General features: G+C 37.4%; 2 protein-coding genes and 1 long non-coding RNA gene across 5 annotated transcripts; 1 reads left to right on the top strand and 2 right to left on the bottom strand.

The window, feature by feature from the left end:
- Positions 1 to 474: 474 nt before the first annotated feature.
- On the top strand, positions 475 to 14,756 carry LOC114526275 (phosphatidylinositol 4-kinase alpha-like). 2 transcript variants are annotated; one of them, XM_028547830.1, is made up of 35 exons: positions 475 to 574; positions 661 to 1,048; positions 1,218 to 1,531; positions 1,849 to 1,948; positions 2,423 to 2,596; positions 2,890 to 3,031; positions 3,713 to 3,931; positions 4,319 to 4,598; positions 4,840 to 4,952; positions 5,143 to 5,299; positions 5,389 to 5,679; positions 5,752 to 5,962; positions 6,381 to 6,576; positions 6,649 to 6,733; positions 6,855 to 7,028; positions 7,373 to 7,585; positions 7,762 to 7,933; positions 8,165 to 8,292; positions 8,596 to 8,802; positions 8,988 to 9,196; positions 9,342 to 9,513; positions 9,700 to 10,037; positions 10,157 to 10,247; positions 10,450 to 10,734; positions 10,810 to 10,997; positions 11,240 to 11,457; positions 11,804 to 11,958; positions 12,101 to 12,205; positions 12,328 to 12,453; positions 12,643 to 12,763; positions 13,183 to 13,300; positions 13,406 to 13,447; positions 13,577 to 13,666; positions 13,811 to 13,894; positions 14,294 to 14,756. In XM_028547830.1, exons 1-35 carry the CDS (start codon positions 482 to 484, stop codon positions 14,343 to 14,345), a joined length of 6,051 nt encoding a protein of 2,016 aa, XP_028403631.1. In that variant the 5' UTR covers positions 475 to 481; the 3' UTR covers positions 14,346 to 14,756. The 2 variants fall into 2 exon arrangements, with proteins under 2 accessions (XP_028403631.1, XP_028403630.1); XM_028547829.1 differs by having other exon boundaries at positions 9,697 to 10,037.
- Positions 1,246 to 2,692, bottom strand: LOC114526276. Its single transcript, XR_003687333.1, has 3 exons — positions 2,531 to 2,692; positions 1,497 to 1,597; positions 1,246 to 1,361 (listed from the first exon to the last, which is right to left on the bottom strand). It is a non-coding gene; the product is annotated as an uncharacterized LOC114526276 (long non-coding RNA).
- A 188-nt stretch (positions 14,757 to 14,944) lies between the features above and the next one.
- Positions 14,945 to 21,810, bottom strand: LOC114526429 (doublesex- and mab-3-related transcription factor A2-like). 2 transcript variants are annotated; one of them, XM_028548025.1, is made up of 4 exons: positions 21,142 to 21,810; positions 18,396 to 19,208; positions 15,736 to 16,473; positions 14,945 to 15,611 (listed from the first exon to the last, which is right to left on the bottom strand). In XM_028548025.1, the coding sequence occupies exons 2-3, from the start codon at positions 18,709 to 18,711 to the stop codon at positions 15,764 to 15,766; spliced, it is 1,026 nt and encodes a 341-aa protein (XP_028403826.1). In that variant the 5' UTR covers positions 18,712 to 19,208; positions 21,142 to 21,810; the 3' UTR covers positions 14,945 to 15,611; positions 15,736 to 15,763. The 2 variants fall into 2 exon arrangements, with proteins under 2 accessions (XP_028403826.1, XP_028403827.1); XM_028548026.1 differs by lacking the exon at positions 21,142 to 21,810 and having other exon boundaries at positions 18,396 to 19,292.
- Positions 21,811 to 22,070: the final 260 nt, after the last annotated feature.

Genomic DNA, 22,070 nt, shown 5'->3' with positions numbered 1-22,070 from the left:
CTTGTGAGATAAGCTTTTTCTGGTCACGCGAGCCACGGGGCGGTAGAGACCGCTTATTCAGGCACACACTTGGAATTTGGAAATTACAAGATTTACTGTAAACGCGAGAAAATAATATGTCCAATGCGATGTTTTTATATTCTTTTGGTGTTTTGAAACAATACTAGATGTTCTTTAACATAAAAATAGCTATGACTCTTGAAAGGAAACTCTGATGGCTAAACGGCTTAGTTTGCTAAAATGTTTTGTTAATAGACTTTTAAATCCCAAAAGCAGGGCGCTTATATATATATAATATATATATATATATATATATATATATATATATATATATATATATATATATATATATATATATACTTATATATATATATTATAAAGCGCCCTGCCCAAAAGTGAATGCGGGCCAGCCACTGCCAGCCTATGGCCAGCCCAAGCCACTGATCTCGCTACAACAACTGGTTTGATATGAAAAACAAACATGGCGAGTTCAATTTCTTGTTTACCTGTAAATTCCAGTCTTGGTTATTTGGCGAAATGTCTCGGAGCTTTGAATCCAGTCCCGTGGGATAAGGTAATTATTCTTTATTAATTTTGACAATACTTAAATTTACAGTTTTAACTAATGTTACATAACCAAATATTATATCCCCTTTGCAGGTTCGAAAGTTGGTTCGTCTTTACCCAAGAGTTTCAATCGATTCTACATTGCCTTGCTCACTAGAAAAAAGAAACTTGGATGCTGCTTTGGCAATTGAAGTTTTTCTACTTGAATCTCAACTGCAGCATAAGGATAAGATTTTGCCATTATTATTGAACCTGCTAAAGTGTTTACCTTCTGTCATGTTTAATGAAGCCAATGAAGTAAGCAGAATTACAAAAGGATGCCTTGCAGAAGAGTTCTCATTTCATTTTGTTTCATTATTACTGGAGATAGCAAGTTTAGAAACGGATGGTGGTGCAGATATTGTTTTGGCTGTGATACATACTTTTCAAGAACTTGTTCAATTGTGTTGCAATGTTGGACAACACACAGATGTCAAAAAAGGTAATTGGTCTATAATTTTGGGCAAAAGGTTATTCTTAGTTAAATCAGTTTGATCATTGCAAGTATATATATTAACCATTTAGAGACCAAATCTTCTCACTTTCCATAGATTTGCCCTAAATTTATACCCGATGTACTATACTCACAAACTATATGTCTTATTTTTCAGCATTTATTTGCAAAGTGACAATCCCTGTTCTTCTTGGAATCTGCCAAGCTATCAGTGCCAACTGTTCTAGATCAACTATATCTTATATCAACCTCCTATGTCATAAACAATGCAGGAAATGTGGTTCAGACTTCAAGTTGAAACCTACAGTGACAGCATGGGATAACACTGATGAAACTACAACAAGCAAAAGCAGCGTGTTTACAACAGTTTTATCAACAAGTCACCTCAACGCAATTCTTACTGAAATTGAAAGTTTGGTTTTATCAGAAAACTTACCTGAACTGGATAGAATACTGGCTGAGCTTAATCAGGTACTGTGAGCACTGGTCAGGGGTATCTGTTTGAGAATTTGAGGTGTAGTAAAAAATTACCGGTACCTATGAAATATGAAATTTATAGAAATAAGTATAGCTATAGCTATAATATTAAATTTATAGAAGTAAGTATAGCTATTTTTAATTTGAAATAATTAAAATAATGATGAGTTAATTCTCTTTGTGATATATGGCATCATCATATAGGGAAAAAGAAAGTTTGTAATATGTGATTTTTATTTTCTTCAGTTTCACGAAATACTTTTTCACATTGCTTGCCTTTGCAATCTGCTAGTCTTTTTCTTTTCTTTTAGACTGGTAGTTTACCAGAGAAATTTCCATATCATCACTATGGGGAACTTATAATTGATGCAACTGTAGGCATGTTGAAAGACCTTTGCATTAACAGAAATGGTGAGCTACAGACTGCTCTGTAAGCATGAAGAGCACAAAATACATACAAAGAATTAATCATCTTATCAAACTAGGAACTAAACAATCACAAAATGATCATGAGGTCTTGCATATATGAGCTCAAAACAGAGCTCATATTTGTGAGACAAGGGCCGGAGACATGATAGGGAGGCATCTGGACAATAAGTTGTGTTCTAGCTGGGGAGTCACTTGGGCCACCATTTGCTCTGGACATAATTTGCTAGTTTCCTCTTAATATCCTGAGCAAGGCAATATGACAAGTGAATTAGAAAGTTTATCTTTCACCTAGTCACACATCTACAAAAGTACATGTTGTTTGAGGGGTAGATTTATATTTACATCATTATGTGACCTTCCTTATTCCAGGCATATTCCCTTTTGTTTCAACTTGTTGATCATACCATGTTTGGCAATTCTTTACCAGAAGAAGTAATGTTAGGTTTAATCTCTTAGATAAATTACCACCTCAATCAGTGGAAAGTGTTCAAAACTTCATCAAAAATCTTTTCATCAAAGAGAAAACTGGCGTGCAGAAAAGCAAGCACTCAAGACATGACTTACAGTGGAAATTTCATGTTCTTGCTTCGTGTGTTGATCTTTTAGTCTGGTCAGCTAAAGATGATGCAGGTTTGAGATTCTCAGTAACTCTGGATTACTCGAGTGAAAACGTTTGTTCTTTGTTCTTACTTGTTTTAGTTGTTTGGTACTTTGGTAGAATGATAGGCAGCCCACACTTGGACTTGCGCGTGGGACACTCGCGCGTGTGTCGCGCTTACTGTGTTTACTTCGTGTATGATATTTGTTGCATAATCCTAAGCGCATGTAAATTCATTGAGTTTGTATATAAAACTTTATAACGAACTCGATTTATGCAAATATAAATGAATTTATTTTATCTAATTTATTAATATATTTGACAGATGTTGACGATTTAATTGAGCCTCTTGTGGATTATCTGAACTCGAACAGTTCGTTTGGGCTCATCCAAACTGACCCTGACCTTATTGTTTGTTGTCTAAACAGTCTTGGAAAACTAGCGTGTAAATACGAAAGCAGAGCAAGGTTTGTTCCGTTTGCATAGACCTGCGCTGTGACGTAGCGCTGCGACGTAGCACTGTGACGTAGCACTGTGACGTAGCGCTATGACGTAGCGCTGTAACGTAGCGCTGCGACGTAGCACTGTGACGTAGCACTGTGACGTAGCGCTCTAACATAGTTAGCGGCCAAAACATGCTTCGATAATTCGATTGCATGCATTCCAGTGGGATGTACATCTGCCATATTTTCTAAAATCTTGGAATTATATTTTTGGGTAATACCGAGTGCATTAGGCCGGTGCAATTTAATTTATATTGCGCATATTACATTATGTTCATGTGCGCATAATTATACAATCACTAAACACAACCGCCAGGACTATCCTTTCTTCCATAAAATTTAGGCACTTCATTTGGCTATTTTACTTATTACTGTTTTAACTGTGACGTAACGAAACGTAACATTTTTAGCTACCTCGTGCCCGGGGTCTATTCGCGATTACAGTGCATGGATTTTTTAAAAACCATAAACGATGCAACATTCTCCTCACTATTGTAAACGATTATGTAAATAGCAGCGTGAGCAATAAACTTGACATGATGAAAGCTGTATTCGACCCGCCTTTTGCTCCAATAAACTATATTATCGTTGACGTGTCTTCGTGGACGAATACGAATTTCATCGATATTTTATTTATTCTTGCAGCGTTATCTTAGACGCCTACCGTCATTTTCTTCTCGCTCCGTCGTTAATTTTATGCAAGTTGTATCAAAACAAACGAAAAGCAACATCTCCTATGGTGACTGTATCAAACACCAATGCATCAACATTCACTGCGGTTGATCCGAATGTTTTCACAGAGGACGCGGTCGAGAAGCAGGGGTTTAGATTAGTTCAGGAAACAACGCTTGCAAATATTTGCAAGTAAGTATACGTACGCTGTGGCCACGCGCAACTTGGGTATAAAAATTATTTGAATGTATGAATTGGATACGCTTTATATCGAAATACAGTAACAACAGCTCTCTGTGAACAGCTTAAAAAATTATAATTTACACGTTAGCCGGATGTACGCTGTAGCGTACCCATTTTTATACTTTGGAACACAACCAGTGCGCGCTTCGTGTTATTTTCGAAACTTTGATAAAGTAAAATAAAGTGTTGAACAGCTATTTGAAATTATCAAAATAATGATCAAAGCGTTTTAGTTAGAGAACATGATCTGAACATAAACGAAGCATCTTATGTGTGTCACGCGTGCGCCAACTAACTTCGATCCATCTTTTCATTTTCAATGGCTTTTCATTTCAGAGTACTTCGTGTAGTTGTAAACATAGACCCAAAATCAATCGAAGAGTTTATTGCTGTTGTTCTCAACCGTCTTTATACAACTGGTTCTGATGACAAAGGAAAAGATATCAAGCATTCCAATGTGATTAAAATTGTTGGTACCGTTGGTTTTCATCTCAAAGATTATTCGAATGTCCTTGAGAAAGTCAGAGGTGGCTTATTACAAAGATTCTGTTCCCCACCGTCCTCCTTAGATTACCTTATTGTGGAACAGCTGATGAACGTCGCTCTCACAGAAAAGGTATAAATGAATCTACATTTGCATTTATAATAGAGAACAACCACCTATATCGGAAAAATTATCTGTATATGCATGTCTACCGAACCCACCTGGTTGCATGCAAGAATATGCGAACCCTTCCGTACTTAATCCCAGAAAGCTAACGAAATATTTGGCATTTTCATTATTCCCCGAATGAAAACCCTTTAGTTTTTTTCTGTCTTGACAACTTTGTGAACTCAATGATGCGCTTAAAACTTAGGACGAGTTCTACAAGAATATACTGAGTATGTTCATAAAAATCCTAACCAGTTCCGGAACATTGGCGTATTCGTCCGGACCTTCAACGAAAGATGAGAAAACAGAAGGATATAGGTAAGAAGAGTCAATTATTCTGGAAAAATAAGAGCGTGTGTCTCACGTTAGCCACAATACACGTTATGTCGTTAATTATTAGTTGTATAAAAACAACCATTTTTAAGGCCGCGTCAGCTCGTATGAGAAAATTTCACATTCGTATCATTCATATCCTGAATTCATCAAATCGCATTATTGAATCCTACAGGCATTGCTCAAAATCTGTTATAAATGCTCTGGAACAAATCGCAGCCCGTTTAGAAAAGCAGGAATTCTTGCAAGATTTACTTGTGAGTTTGTTGGAACTCTTTGTTCAGATGGGTTTGGAAAGCAAACGTGCGAGTCAGAAGGCTTCGTTTTTGAAGGTAACATATCACGGACATCATTTTAGTAACTTCAAGATTAACCTAAAGATCATGGCTCTAAATATCAAAATATATTTCATTTTTTCAAGGCATCGTCAAGCGCTGGTAACTTGGGTGTTTTGATTCCCGCCATTGCCACAACAGTCTCACGACTTCCACCAATCACAGATCCTAAACCCAGACTTCATAAGTTATTTCGTGATTTTTGGCTTTATTGCGTCGTATTTGGATTCGGTGTAGAAGGTTCAAGCTCCTGGCCGGTTCATTGGTACACAGGAGTATGTCAGATAGCGTCAAGATCACCTTTATTGCTTGGTCGAGAACATTTGAGATCAGAATTATTGTATACCTGGGCGTTGAAAAATGATACCATTGATGCAGTAAGTCATGTATAGTCAAAATAGCTGACCTAATCGCATGTTTGAATTATTTTTTTTTATATTTCCTTGCAGACGGAAATGAATGAGGTACGAACGTCAGTACTCGATGTGGTTGGAAATGCAAATGAACTTTCTGTCATTGTTGGAAAGTTAAATTTTGTTCAATGTACACATCTACTCTCCGTTTACAAGTTGGAATCATTGCGTGTGTCGAATGATACAAATTCATTTCATAAAATGTTCACATACTTAGAGAACAAACCCATACAGAAAGACAAAGCAGGTACTTCGAGCCTCGTTATGTTTTATGACGTTTTTCGATAACCACGTAGTGTTTAATGGTGATATTGAAACATGCACTTCTCTCTCGTGAACTATTCCCCAGGCTATCTCGCGCTCATATTTTATCCAAGCAGCTCTCAGATGACATCTCGAAGAAAAGGTCCATTCGAAATCTGTATAAAGATCCATTATAAAGTCTTTATAAAACTTGTCGAAATCTTTGTGATTATGTTTCGTTATAAGAACTATATCTCTGACATGAATTTAAATCGAAATATAATATATTTAAAAAGATATTAAGTTGGTTCAACTGAGAAACGGTTTTGATTTGACAACTAGTCCTAGTTCTTTCCCGCCGTTTCAGATTACCTGGCCTGTTTCAGCACAGTAACGTAATTTTCGCTAATTTTCCTTTCCAGGAATGTGGAAATGTGTATCCGTGATTGCTGACAGAGTTTTTGAAATATTTCTAAGTGCTTTGGTTGGTAAACCAAAAACCGATGACCGAGAGCGAGAACTGGAACGCCATGCTCAGTTTTTCCTTGTCAAGTTTAATAATTTGGCATCGCGAATCAGGCGCATTGCTGACAAATATCTGTCGCTGCTTGTTGATAGGTACAAGAGAGCAGTTAAATCTGTTAAGCCTGATTCCCAAGTGAAACTACTTAAATGAATATATCTTTTCAGATTTCCCCACCTCCTTTGGAATGGTGCAGTGTTACATACGATGTTAGATATTCTCCAGGTTCTGGCCCAGTCTCTTGAGCAAACGGTATGATTCCGATATCCAACGTTTCTTATCCAATGTTTATTTTCTGACGTAACTTCATCATGTCTTGGATTTTTTTCATTACAACCCAAATGTTAACTTAGCGGTATGTTCTTGTATAAAGGTTGACGATCACCAGTGTTTACATTTGGAAGTGCGAGATACTCCATATACATTGACAGTATCTGATGCTTCTGAAGAAAGAGAGAGGACCGTCAGTGATTTTGCTGCTAGATGTACTGGTATACTCCAAGAAGCCATGAAGTGGGCGCCATTAGCAACAAAATCACTGTTACATGTGAGTTTTATGGCCTGGTCTATGCTCCTGGTCTATGCTCCTGGTCTATGCTCCTGGTCTAAGCTCCTGGTCTATGCCCCTGGTCTATGCTCCTACTTTTCTTCATTCTATGCTCCTGGTCTATGCTCCTACGTTTCCTCATTCTCATTACCAAAACTACCTCAAGACTAAGTAACTTTTGGTTGAGATCAGATGTCTACAATATTCTCAGATTACTGATCCGATTTCCTAATCCGGTCTAATTTTCTCCAAATCCATTACCAGAGTACTCTCGTGGTCATTTATGCATGACATGTCGCGGCAACGACAACAGAATTGAAACGATGTTTATGTATATTTTAAAGGAATATTTGGTGAAAGTTGATCATATTCAAACACGTGTTGGACAGCACACTGGAGTGGCTTTAGTTGCTGAAAGTTCCGTCAATATGCCTTCATTAAATCGCAACACAGCCGCAGTCAGCTCATCAGTCGTATCGAAACGTCCTTCCTGTGCGAAAAATGATAATGCTAAGTTTACCGTTGGTCTCACAATTAGGAGCAGATATGTTGGAGAGGTAAGTTTCTGCCTTATGGTGATGGCCCTCGTAACTACAATCGCAAGCTCGTAGGGAACGAGCTTGTTACACACCTTAATAGTTGTTTACAGGAAGTCTGGTAAAGAGTGTGGGACAAAGTGGCACGGAGCTCTGTGCTAATCAAGGTGTCATTAAGCAACTTTCTATCATTGTAGATAAACGGTATGCTCGATATGTCAATGTTAAGTAATGACTGTTCAAAAGAAGATGCGAGGTCGTTATTGTCTGCTGCTATTATAAAACAGTTGGATGAAACGGCTGGTAAAGACACGCAGATGTACGAGACTTCGCTCTTCAGAGCGTCTGCTTTATTGACCAAATTTCAAGGTAGTGCATATATGTTAACTCATTCCACGATGTGCTCTGGCTATTCGCTCTACTGAAGGCCAGTTAGATAGTATTTAGAATGCGGTAACGCTTACTCATGGACTGTGTACATAGCTATATGGTTTTTTATTCTCCTGTTAGAGAAATACAACCCAAAAAATCTCACTCAAAAGGGTTATCCATACCCAAAGAGCAACAATTATTCATTATTATCTTACTCATAATTATTAGAGTTGGACAGAAAATTGTTGAGAAGCATATGTTGGTCACCTGCTCAACTTTTTACGAGACAATCCTTAGAAAGCGCTGTTGCATGTTGGGAATGGATTTCTGCTGCAAGACCTGATTTTGAACTACAGGTACCCAACGCTCGACAGTTGCATTTATTCCCCTCTCAATTTACCTCCATTTTCTTCACTTCGTGAGAATATATATTTGTTTGCCTAAAAACTATACCTTTCGAGCTTGGGGTCCACAGCGTCCTCCCAGTAATCACTGCATGTTTGAGACGGAAATATGCCTACAATGTACCTCACAAACCTGTTACGACAGATTTCAAAATACATGTCGGGAGAAGAAGATTTAGAGGGACGTTCAGCCATTGTTTAATTATTATAATGCATAAACAATATTAATAATGAATTGTTATCTCCCATTTCTAGTTTCTTTGCGAACTTTCAGCAGCATGGCAGTGGACAGTGAATTGTCGTAAAGGATTGTTTAGCGTTGATGAACCACGAAGTAATCCACTCTCCGTTTCAGAGGATAAGGTTGAAGAACCCTATTCACCCAATATATCCCCCCACGAGCTTTGGATACAGTTTCTCTTCCAGAGATTTGAAGTCTTGAAGTATGTTAACTCAGATAAAGTAAGTACAGATAAAGTAAGATCATCCTCATTTTAATATTCGACATTAAGTGATGGCTCACTGGACGTAGAAAACGCTGTATGTATTTCCTTGGGGAAACATAATAAATCTAGAACTTGTGGAGTATATAACTATGTAATTCAAACTCATGTAGTAATTTTTCTTTTTTTGCATTGTAAAAATAGGTGAATGTTTTTCTGATGTTACTGTTACGTTCTCTGCCGTTGCTGGTTTCAAAAGAAAGTTTATTATCTCGTCATCCTTCAACATTAAATGCGCGTTTCAACTTACTATTGTTGGGCATAAACATGTTACAAGAAGATATCTTGACCAATCCTGCCATCAAGAATGTGCTTAGAGAAAGAATATATACAAATGCATTAGATTATTTCAGGTTTGTAAACATGCATGAGCTTATTTATGAAGTTAACCTACTATAGAGCTGTTCACCAGAGCCACGGGGGGGGGGGGGCTCCGAAACGCAGGGTTAATTTAATTCATATGTGTGCAAAAATACTCTTGCTCATTCTTCCTTGTAGCGTTCGGCTGATGTGTCCACAGCGCAGTGGAAACGATCTTAGGGAAGACATTAAAACCTTGATCAAGTTCTGGCAAGCAATATTTCAAGACAGAAAATCATTAGTGGCAATTCTTAACATTGAATCAAAAAAAAGATCTGTGTCCATGTCGTCTGACATTGGTATATATTCGGTAAGTTACACTAATAGTCATATAATCTGACAGGGAATGCAATCTCCGCAAGGAAAGAGTAAATTTAGAAGTTACTGCCAGGATTATGTCTTGAAGAGTTAGGTGTTTCACTGAAGGCGAGTCTTGTTACTGAAAATGCAGTAATCCGAGTTTCACATGGTTTATATATTCGTCATATCACAGCAGAAGTGGATGAATACTCTTCCAATATCAACACCACCTCAACAATATTCCAGTCGAAATTCTTCTGCTTCAATGTCACGTGACCAACGTCTTGACACAGTCGACTCTTTGGTGAAGAATCTGTTACGCAGGCGCAGTCTGATTATGGCACTTGTGAAACGTGAGATTGATTTTCTGTCAACCTGGCATAATACCGCAGCAGATACAAATCTCGTCTTTCCCGGAGAGGATCAGTTGACAAAATGGTCGACACAAACAACGTTCACGGAAAAAATCTGGCGCGATTTGGTCAAGCTTGCATGGCATATTTCACCTTCATTAGCGGTTCATTTATGTGCAAGGTTAACACAATTTCTTCGTTTAATTATTACAGTATATATGAAACAGAAGACCCACTTTATACTCGGGTTTTTGTCCAAGCTTTGTGGAACTTCAATGAAACGTCGTTCTCATTCCTTAGATTCAAAGAAAATACAACCATACCGAAAGAGATCGCATCTCTCGTCAAGCGACATCCATCGCTTGTCACCGACATTCCTGAGGCTGTCAGCGTAAGTATTTTGCTGACGTCATCGTTCATATTTCCCGCCGTTTCGGGTGGTAAATAAAAGTACGGTTTGTGTAGACAAGCAGATGTGGAAGGCAACTAAGATTATAAAATTGTTTTTCATTTGCGTCTGTTCTTGGAAGGTTTCCAATGTTTCCAGGGTTTTATGGTTAGTTTCTAATGTATATATTTTTGATTCCATGTAGTTTTTGATAACGGCATCCAATATTAAAAAGAACATCCCAGAACTTTCAGCAATATTGTGTTGGTCTCCTGTAACTCCAGTAACTGCATTAAGTTATTTCTCGTGTCTCTACCCACCGCATCCGTTAACAGCGCAATACGCAATACGTGTTCTTCGTTCGTTTCCTCCCGATGCGATCATATTCTACATACCACAGTTAGTACAGGCTACAAGATATGATAAATTGGGATATGTAACGCAATATATATTATGGGCTGCCGGCAAATCTCAACTTATCGCCCATCAGGTATCGAGCTTTTTATGATATTTTCCATTTTTTCCATGTAGTTGCATAGAGCCTAATAAGTTATTTTGTATTCAGTTATTTTGGAACATGAAGACCAATATTTACACAGACGAAGAAGGCAAAAACAGGGATAGCGGTATCGCTGATCGTCTTGAATATATCATAACAAAGATTACTGAGAGTTTATCTGGGAGTGCTTTGGATTTCTACAAACGCGAATTTGATTTCTTTGAGAAAGTCACCGGGATCTCTGGAGAAATAAAGTAAGCGATTTATATTCATCTATAGTCAGTTATCTCTGGAAACATCCAATTTTAAGTTGCATTTAACTGCAATAGGATAAAATAGCACTCGCGTCTTTTCATATACCATATAGAACGAAAGACGCTTTTCATATACGACTTTACAAGAAATTTGTTGATCCCAGTCAAACTGATTAGACTGAAACAACAGTGCGCTAGCTGTAGTCTATGTAACCGCTAAGCTTTCTTCGTGTTTTTTTCAGACCTCTTCCTAAGCCAGAACGAAAACAAGCATGTTTGGATGCTTTAAGAAAGATCAAAGTCGAATCGGGCGTCTATTTACCCAGTAACCCTGAATGTATGATCCTAGATATTGACTACAATTCAGGAACTCCGATGCAAAGTGCGGCTAAGGCACCCTTTTTGGCGCGATTTAAAGTGCGAAGATGTGGAATACAGGAACTAGAATGTGTCAATGTCGGTAAGGGATTCCTTTTTTGCAAAAAATCTTTGTACAAAAAAGCAAGGTTTCCTTGAGTTTTATTCGTCTGTTTTCATAGCAAAGATTTGACAAATTTTCTTTGCCGTGCGGACTTGCTCTAAATCTGACCGTACCATAAAAGGGTTTTTGTATGAATAGCCGGCAAAGAAAACAAGAGAAGCAACTGTTGACATCCACTATTTTCCTTCATTTCGAAGCCTGTATTGGCTGCAAACGATTTGGAATTGTATCATACAGAACAAGTTCTTAGGACTGCCAAAGCGAATATCCTTTAGTTGTTGACGAAAATATTTCATTTCATGTTTTTTTTGAATTTTTGTTCAAGGTTATACCGAGTCCACTTCATCATCCCCTCGTCAGCCACGTGAGCACCTACAGCCACGTCACCACCCTCCAATCACTAGGACAAACAGTCGTTTAACAGATAATAAAATATTCTGGCAAGGAGCAATATTTAAAGTTGGTGATGACGTTAGGCAGGTAGGAAGACATGCTTGGTGTGTGTGGTTCTATTTATCATATATAAGAGGCCTTTCAGCTAACAACAACCATCTATAACAAGTGAGTTACAGTTCGTCGTAGTGATTTTAATTTTTTCTTTTTTTTCTCTGTGTTTTTGCAGGACATGCTGGCACTTCAAGTGATATCCTTATTTAAGAATATCTTTGAAAATGTTGGTTTGGATCTTTTACTCATACCATATCGAGTGGTAGCCACTGCACCCGGTGTAAGTACTGTATATTAATATATATTATATATCTACAGTGTGCGAGCGATTGATTGACACTTGATCAATAAGTCATGATTGTTTAGATAAGAACACGTACACATCTTGCTTGTCTCTTTCAGTGCGGTGTTATCGAATGTGTCCCAAATGCCAAATCACGTGATCAACTAGGACGTCAAACCGAAGTTGATTTGTTTGAATATTTTGTTAAAACGTATGGTGAGGAAAGTACACCAAAATTTCAAAAGGTATTTGTCTTCACTATTATATACGCACGTGTCTTTCACGGTGATATCTGTTCTCGTGGGTTTATATTGCATGAGAAATGGTATGTTCGGGGTCGCATTCTAAACTTCGTTCGACGTGAATAGTCCACGACAACGTGAATAGTCTTTCTGAATACACTATATAACGTTAATTTTCTGCTTTGGTTTTAGGCGCGTTCAAACTTTATAAAAAGTATGGCAGCATATTCTATTGTGAGTTTTCTACTTCAAATCAAGGATCGACATAATGGGAATATTATGATCAGTAACGAAGGACATGTTATACATATTGGTACGATACTACGATTTGTCTTTATAAACCATGGTTATCAGCTGTTCTGGTTTAATATATAACTGATATAGAGTGATCTACATATACACTAGACGATGCAAGCAAACGACCAATACGATGCTCTTTGCGCGGACGAAATAGTGATCAATTGTATATTTGTATGGATCAATTGCAAAATGAGCATTTTATACAGTTTGAACAATTTTAGCAGAGATAGGAGTCAAGACATGAAATCGAGACTCCGCCTTTGTCTGAATTCGATTAATTTCTAAACATAGCGCTGTAGATGTAATGAACGCGTTTAAATACTCTCAGTGAATGTATAGTGTACACTGAACACGTACATTATTAATACAGTCTTGGTTCAAATGTTCGCCTAAAGTGATCGGCTTCAGTTGTTAAATGTTTCTCATTTACAGACTTTGGTTTTATGTTTGAATCATCTCCCGGCGGTAACATTGGGTTTGAACCTGATATGAAATTGACGCATGAAATGGTTTTAATCATGGGAGGAACAATGGAGTCTCATTCCTTCAGGTAAACTTTTGATTTTTAGAAAACGACTTTAAAAAACATGAAAAATTTCACTCATGCAGATACATCTTTCTATTAATAAATTGTTTGTAATGTGCTTTTTTCCAGATGGTTCATGGAACTTTGTGTCAGAGCATATTTAGCTGTGAGGTAAATATCTAATGTTTGCTACGATTAAAGTTCCAGTACAGTTGTACAATTCCCTGAGTCGAAGTGTCTCCAACTGCTCTTGTGATCGTTTTAGCCATCGATTAAGTAGCTTCTGAAAATTACTTTTAGACCATATCAAGAAGAAATTGTAGCCTTAGTGGCGTTGATGCTTGATACTGGATTGCCATGTTTTAGAGGAGAAACACTGAAAAGACTAAGGTAAAATTAAATTCCCAGATAAAGTGATATGCTGCCTTTAAGCTATCGTCTGGTTACCCCCAATAAATTTGGCTGAGACCTTTTATAGAATGTACCATATTGATTTATTTTACATGCAACGTGATTATATATTTTCTATATCAGAGCTCGATTCTCTCCGTCGCAAACAGAAAGAGAAGCTGCAAACTACATGTTGAAAGTAATTCGCGACTCGCATTTGAACGTCAGGTAAGCCGACAGACGAATATATCCACTGTTCAAGTGTGATAATTCAAGTAACTGCATGGAACAAGTACTCGGTCTAAAATCAGGTTAGGGCTTTGCAATTTGAGCGCGAATCTTAAAACTTCGCGTCAATCCATACCTATACTTATCACATACGCATCACAGCCTCCACATTGTTAACGCCTGGATCAGAATCACAAAATATGGGCTTTACAATCCGCGATATTTTCTACGGTCAGTGGTGTATGTATAAAATGCTTTGAATGAGCAGCCTGGGAAAAATTTCTGGTTCGCAGGGTGTCTCAAAAAAAATTGAGCACATGTATGTGCTCATCCTACGATGAACTGCGGGACAAAAATCAGCGGTAAACTTTAGTAACTTTTACAAATCTTTCTTTTTAGAACCAAATTATACGACATCATCCAGTTGGCACAAAACCAGATTCCTTATTAATGTTTACGTACAAGTATAATTATATAATTTTGGGTTTACAGTTAGATATTGGAATGTTTATTCTCCCTTTACATTCGTTTGCTGAACAAAGGAACGAAAATAAATGTGCAATATGGATTTCAGTTTGAACTGCATAATCCTGCATGGAGACCTAATAGTATATATGGTATTTTCCGCGGATAGTAATTTTAAGTGTAACGCGCCCTAATAAAAATGCTTGAACCGCTCTAAAATACAGATATGACCTTGTTCAGTATATCTAGGCGAGTTAAAAATCACTATCAGCCTTAAAAATTCTCTCTAGAATCTAGACAAACGTTTATTTGGTAGAGTTTATTTGCGACTATCAAACTTGTATTTACTTTGATGATTAAGAATCAAAACTCACGACGAGTCTAAAATATGTAAATATAAATATTGCAATAAAAATATGGTTTGAAAATTATTATTACAGTATCTCTCGTTAATATATCTCGTAACATTGGCCCAAAAGTATTTGGCGTGCATTCTTATAGAAAGAACTCAATGGCATTTCATGTTTTCTATCTATGTGCACAACAATGATCTGACAGGACCATTCTATTGCGAGTCAGCCTCTATGTTCGGTCATCGCAAGAAAGAAGAATTCTTTAGAAGAATTAACTTAGAAGAATTCCTTTTACCATGTTAGAAAATAAAACATTTCCTTTGGAGGATTTCAGAAATCTAGCTTTGTTTCGAAAGTGCATAATCCTGTACAAACTATGGATACATTTCCATAGTGGTCTCTATTCTCCAACTATGTGGTATGATGGATTCTAACCACGCCCAGTCTCCTACAGTGAATACACGGGCTGGAACTTGCGAAAGTTACCATTAGTTAAAATAAAATAATCTCACGTAATCTTGCTCTAAAATTTATCTTTCATAAAATACAAGTGTAAGTAAGTGAATAGTACGAATATAAATACAATATAATAGAAATTCATATAGTAAAAAAGTTAGCTCTAAAAAGTTATTCAACTATCAAAATAACTATAATATGTGATTAATAAATAACTTTGTTTTTTCTCAACATGCGTGGACGAACGTGGTAATTATGCGCAATATATACCGCTCCTGTAGTGCAATTGTTGCCTGAGGTAATCCACCATCAAAAATCTTGTTCAAAACAACTAAAAGAGGAAAATTGACTTCCTTTGCACTGAATATCTTTACAATCCTTGGTACCATAGATCCGAACATTCTTCAGCACAACACATGGACCTCATCTTAGTTTCGCCAGACCTAACGATTTTTAAAAAGAATGTTCAGTTTGCAAGTCTTCGGATTAAGAAAACTCTTAGCCCAAACACATCAACATTATTTTAAAAAAATACAATAACAATAAAAAGTTTATGCTTTGAAATACCTTTTGTTAGGCGTCAGTTGCATGATAATCATATATTATCAGTGTGATTCATATTGACAATGATATTTTGTTGTCCACATCGTTCACAGACTTTGCAATTCTTCTGTTTATTGTTACACTTCAGACACAAATATTCTGTTTCCTCTCGTTTGGGGCTCGGTGATGGTGTCATATCTAAACTGTTGTATTCCTTATGTGTCGTTTGTGAGGGGCCATCATCATGAATCGCCGTTGGTTGACTTGGTTCACTGTTTGTGCTTGCGCTTGTCGTAGTAGCGATGTTTGAGAAGTACGGACGAAAGTACCCCATACCCGGAGATCCGGAATACACGTAGGATGGTGGGGGTACATATCCAGGGTAAAGGTAGCGATAGGTGCTGTTGATGAAACTTGCGCCAAGATTAAGTAAGGGAGAGTCGGTACTAGACGTCGAAGGGAGAGACGTTGTCGGAGGCTGCGCGGGTATTACTGGGGGATTGGTACCCGACGGCGTGGATGACGAGGTTCTTGTGATTACTTGAATCGCATGAAGAATGTTGCCAAAACAGCCTTGCAGGACCATTTCGAGCAGAAAGCGATGCTGACTGGGAAAGAGTCTTGTGAGAAGTTCGATGTCTGACGGTGTGGGACTGGGGTTTGTGATGCAGCTAAGTGGAATATCTATAGGGACTCTGACTCTCTTTGTTTCTGATGGTTCGGCTGCATCATCTTGGACCTCCGCTTTTCTTTTTTCTTGTTCTAAAAACATGTGCCAAACTTTTGTCAAGAGAAAAGAGGTTGTCCGTCGTGGTTAGGTCTTATTGTAGAATACACTATGCAGGAATTACATTTACAATTACAACTCGAACACGACAATAATAAACTAAATATATTAACTAAAAATTCATTACATTACCAAACCATCCAACGCATGTTATTATCAAACTTAAAGAGTTTAGAAAGATTAACAACTGTACGTTGAATTCATCCTATTGCCGTATTGGCTATATTATTGAAAAGTACCTGTCAAATATGTAAGATTTAAGTCACTACCAGAGAAATATTTAAAAAGTTTTGCCTTTTGGACCCTGCATGGATATATTTTAGTAGTGCCACCACAAAAATCGCGTGGCGAGGACAAAACTTACCCACACATATAAGCACTTTAACGAGACCATAGTCGAGATCATTTGAATATTTTGGCGTTTGGGAAAATTTTGAGTAAAGTGCTTCGACTTCCAAGGAAACTGCACGTATCCACATTTTTATCCTATAGCTACAATCTTACGATGTGTAATTCCGCGTGTAATCATAAATCATTATAATTCTAAGACAATTCGAAGAGTTCATTTGTTCATTTTCCCGATCATTAAAATTTGTTTTTTTACAAAAACATAAAGAAAAATGTTCAAAACCCCAGCGCGCTAATTACTGTATTCCGATTGTTTCAAAACGAGCGCGTGCCAAATGCATTAGTTTAATGACCCCTGTCAAGAGCTAATGACTTTACTGGACAAAAATTACAAAATATTCTCATGGAATACAATACAAAGGTAAAATGAATTTCATGATGAGAATTTCGTGACAGATGTTTAATACAGTTACTTTTTAGTATGTCGGCAAAGTTTTGAAAACTTTCTGGGATAATAAAATCTTTCATCCACCTTCATCCAACACAGTTAAACTACATACGAATTAAATATTTGGGCTTTGCATATATAATGCTTGAAATAATCTTTAGTAACTTCAATATATTACTTTTTATAGTTAAAGATATAAATCACCCCTCACTTTTCTGACCTTTTTATATTATCGACTAATCGGAATTACTGCATGGGAGTGAAATAAATTGCAGATTAATTCAACTGCTCTCGCTCCAGTAACACGTGCGCTGTACCAAAACGTAGCCTGGTTAGTCAGGGACCCACCTATTTCTCAGCTGCTGAATTTTGTTCGTTTACATCGGAAACGGTCAGGAATACTAATAATCAAAGTGTAGTATTTCAGAGAATTCTTGCCTATGTTTTCAACTGCGATTCTACGATGGTAACTATATAAACGCATCCGGTCGTTCATGTGCATGCCGCCGCCAAGCTTTTTGCCGCGTGAAAAGGAAATAAAGTTGAACACACACAACGGAGCGGTCGGTAGATTTTCTTCATTTCACTGAGTTGTTGGATTAAAATTTGAGAACATGTTAAAGTATCCGCAACAACTAAAACCACAATTCACTGGTTTACAAGACTAACCAGAGACTCGTGTCTAAAAAATGCTCAACTCCAAGCCGAAACAAAACCGATAACCATGCCTTCCATGTCTATGGCTTTAAAAAACACGCACAATTGAGGATCAAAAACACACACACATAACCATGCAAGTATAGACCTCAACATAACATTGCTTCGTCAACCAAAGGCAAAGTTATGATATTTTTATCAACAGCAAATATAGCGCTGGCTGAATTTTGACACAAGTTTTAGGTTTCAAAATGTGGTTCAGCGCTATAGCGCCTAAAGTATTGTTGACTTTCATGAGGGTGGTCAGTCATAGGTACAGCGCTAAAATGATAAGAAATTGCCTCTGGCGTTCACAGATCACCCAAAATACAAGCAATTACAACACCTACATATTATGAACATTTGTGTTTTACTTCGAAATACAAGATACATATTGTACCGTACCTGATCTGTCGGTGTAAGAATTCCATTGCTCGTATTCTCTCGCTTCATTTGAATTATGCGTACTTTCTCCGCTAGCTCTCTGTGAACTACTCGTCATTACTGGTTCTTCTATTTTGAGTTGTCGGTAGAGAGCAATACGGGCGGCCGTGATTCGTTGCCTTTCTGAAACCAGTTCACATTTTGAACAAGAGCAATCTCTCCAAACACACTGGTGTTTATGCCCACGAAGATCAGAAAGCACACCATGATTTCGGCACCTCGTACACTTTGGAGTTCGTGTACCTTGAGATATCTGTGCCGACTCAAAATCACTCATATCGCACTGACAAGGAATGTAGAAATGAACGAGTATATATATAAAACTAGTTCTGAACAGCGCTGAACTCCTGATGTTATTTCAATGACAGTTTGCGTACTAATGTTCAAATACTCCGACACACAATGCCGATGACGACATCAAAGCATAACGAAGGAATTTCTCTTTGTTTAGATGTCCAAAATTTGAATATATGGCATAATATTATCACATGTAATGCTATCAAGTATCCTGGTGTTTAGGAAAACTGTTCATTTAACACCGTTATTTCACCAGGTGTGATGATATGACTGGCAGCTTTACATGATTTCCGGATATAGAGGATTTCGCAGCTACTATAGCGTTTATGAATTCGGCAAACTATCCGGGTAGTTGATTTGTTCGACCCACGCATAATAAAAGTTTGTCGATGATGATTTTATGTTTTTTATGATTATATGCTTATGTCTTTCAACGTGAACGGAGAAACACACAATCACTGCCGAAAATCTCTTGAGCTAGTATAAATAACAAGAATAAAGATTTTAATTGGTATGCACGTATGATTTGAAAAAATAATTAGGCCAAATTTTCAATTCTATGCTCATGACTTCGAAAAGATAAAATGTTGTGTAACTCGTGTTATTAATTTATTCATGCTTGCTTGGAAACTCGTATGTAACGATGGTTTAGCTCATTGAAAGTATGAAGTTAAAATTTGAAAACATTTTGGTACATACATGCAGAATTTGCTCTTACAATAATTACGGTACATCCTGAAAAACTACTCTAGAACTACAGCGTTGCCATTGGCATATTATTACTTCTCAAACTTACACTAGCTTTCCGCTTAGCAAAATGCCATATAGAATGCTGAAAGCTCACTGATTAGTGTGCTGGGCTCACAAGTGTCAAGTGTGCCAAGCCTTACAATATTCTCTGCCAGGGAGGCAGCGGCGTTGAAGAAACAAAAAGCTAGAGGCACACACTACACAGCCACGGAGCTAGTTCAACAGAACAGAAATTGTTTGTGTGTACATACATATACACATTGATCCACCTCCTAGACTATGTACATCCAAATTAAATAAAAATTGCGCCAATTCATTCAATCTTACATGCAGTCTCAGCATGTAGACGGTAAAATATACAATTGGCTTGTGTTCTTTAGTTTTAGTGCTTTACATGATTAAGTCGCGTAGAGAACGACATACGCAGAACTTCGTTTGGGTAACTTCTAATTTTTTAGGACTTAGCACTTAGTTAGCACATAGTGTCAAGTTTTGGCGTGGTCAGTTTTGACTGATGTAGTATCTATAGGCAGGAAACAGGTAGGGCAACTCCGTAGTTCCTGCATGCTTGAGGCGTGTACTTCGTGTTAGTTTCATGCGACGAAGTTGCAAAGACTGGAGTAGCAGTGAAAGTATTGTGTTATGGTCCATTTCAGTACACTATGCGATTTGTTGTATACGATTCTTAGCCTGGCGTATGTGAATGTATTAACACGCGTACAAACGTCAGATTTTGAATTATGCATTTTACGAAAGGAACAAGATTGTGGCATCAGCACTCGTTTCCATTTGTCAGAATGATAATCGCATACAACTATAGGCCTTCAGATTGTTATACATGTTTCTTATTGTTTTTTTCCCCTCTGCCGGCTCTGGCTGTATATACATATATTTTCAAATCAGTGCAATACACCTTGATCATGTTACTAACACCGTTTGGCGTTTACTTAGGAGGATTGCAATAAAATCACAACATTTCTATAGCTTTTACTGGGTTAAAACTCGATAGTAAATACCAATAACGACCACAGGCGTATATACAAGGTGTGTGTCGGGGCAGGGGGAGCAGGTTCTTCTTTACATACGAGGTATCCGGGGGGAAAAAACTCCTACCGATCTACAGATTCGAGCAAAATAGAATAACAAGTTGTTCTAAAGCTGCTGTGTATTCGTTGATACCATGAAGGTAACGCTGGTTGCTCACAAATTGGTAACCGAAAATTTAATGAAAAATCTTGAAACAGAAAATCTATTTGTGAGCCAGAAACCCTAGCGCCCGTTCCCCTCTGGTTGCAACTCAGTGATGACAGGGAATGTCTGGACAACTTTGAACTAAAAGGCGTTCGCCGAAAAATGCTTTGTTTGTAGCGCTGCGTCATTGCAGTTTATAAACTGTCTGGTGTTCCCAACTTCGTGCGTGGGCAGTTCACGTGTTTTTCATTTATCCTAGTTTAACACTAGACACTGAATAAGAAATGAAACTTGAATTCTAACCAAAGAAAAATCCCAACCTGAAGGCTTTAGACCAAGTTGGGGTTTAATTTAAATCTGTACACCATAGCACGAGTATGGCGTCTTAGTCATGCTCCCACCCGAACCCAGTGCGTGTCGTTACACCACACAACTAGAACCGCTAATGGTCAATGTTACCCTGCCTTACCAATAAATTCAGTGAAATATCAAGTTTTCATAACAAGAAGATATCCATGCTCTCAGTAGAGTGTTTGTTCAGGTTTGTTCGAATTATCGATCTAAATTTGAGAAAAAACAATAATAAACGACACAAATCAATCGAAGGGAACGTTTTCACCATTATGACAAATTTAAATAGGCAAAAGTACTCACGAACAGGTACATTACAAATTGAAGTAAAGACAAATAAGATGGCTGATGTATTTTAACGTTCACTTGTTTGAGCTCCAGGCTGGAGATTTGAAATCGTAAATATATGGTACTTTTCCAGTAAATAATGCGATATACTCGGCCATAGACCTTAGAAGTTAGAGTAGTAGGCGTTTGATATGTACGCAGTGAATCCAGTCATATTTTATACAACTGAACATTTTTAAATTTGGTGATAATACGGCGCTTATTTAAGAGCAGTGCATGTTCCAAGCATCAAGCACTCGAATGGAATGATAACTGGAGATAATTCAGATTAGAGAGAAATAAAATCAAAATACCTAAATCGGGCCTCGAGGAAGCTTATCTAATAACTGTGCTTGTTAATTAATGCGCGAAAACTCCGGTGGGGTTATTTACCCTATTGACACCCACAGTTCTTTGCGCGTATAAAGAACGACTTGTTCACGTGTTCTTTCTTTTCGTCTCATCCATCTTGAAAACATGGACAAACCAGTGAAACTAGCTAAGGTATCTCTCTATTTCTTAACTAACTTGCTATTTTTGAAGGTTGTATTGTATTAGAGAATAAACATAGATCATTAGTGAGCATGTACAAGGCAGTTCGATATCGTCAGACGACGAGTTGGCACATTTATGAAACGAATACAGAAATACTATCAGCTGTTAAATATGTATACAAGTGGTGAAAATTCTAACTTATCTTTCAAAGGTAACCAAGGTTTT

Source organism: Dendronephthya gigantea, unplaced genomic scaffold (genome assembly GCF_004324835.1).
Source record: "Dendronephthya gigantea isolate DGI-Jeju-01 unplaced genomic scaffold, DenGig_1.0 000038F, whole genome shotgun sequence".
NCBI classification, from domain to species: Eukaryota; Metazoa; Cnidaria; class Anthozoa; order Malacalcyonacea; family Nephtheidae; genus Dendronephthya; species Dendronephthya gigantea.
This window is presented reverse-complemented; position numbering and strand designations above follow the sequence as displayed.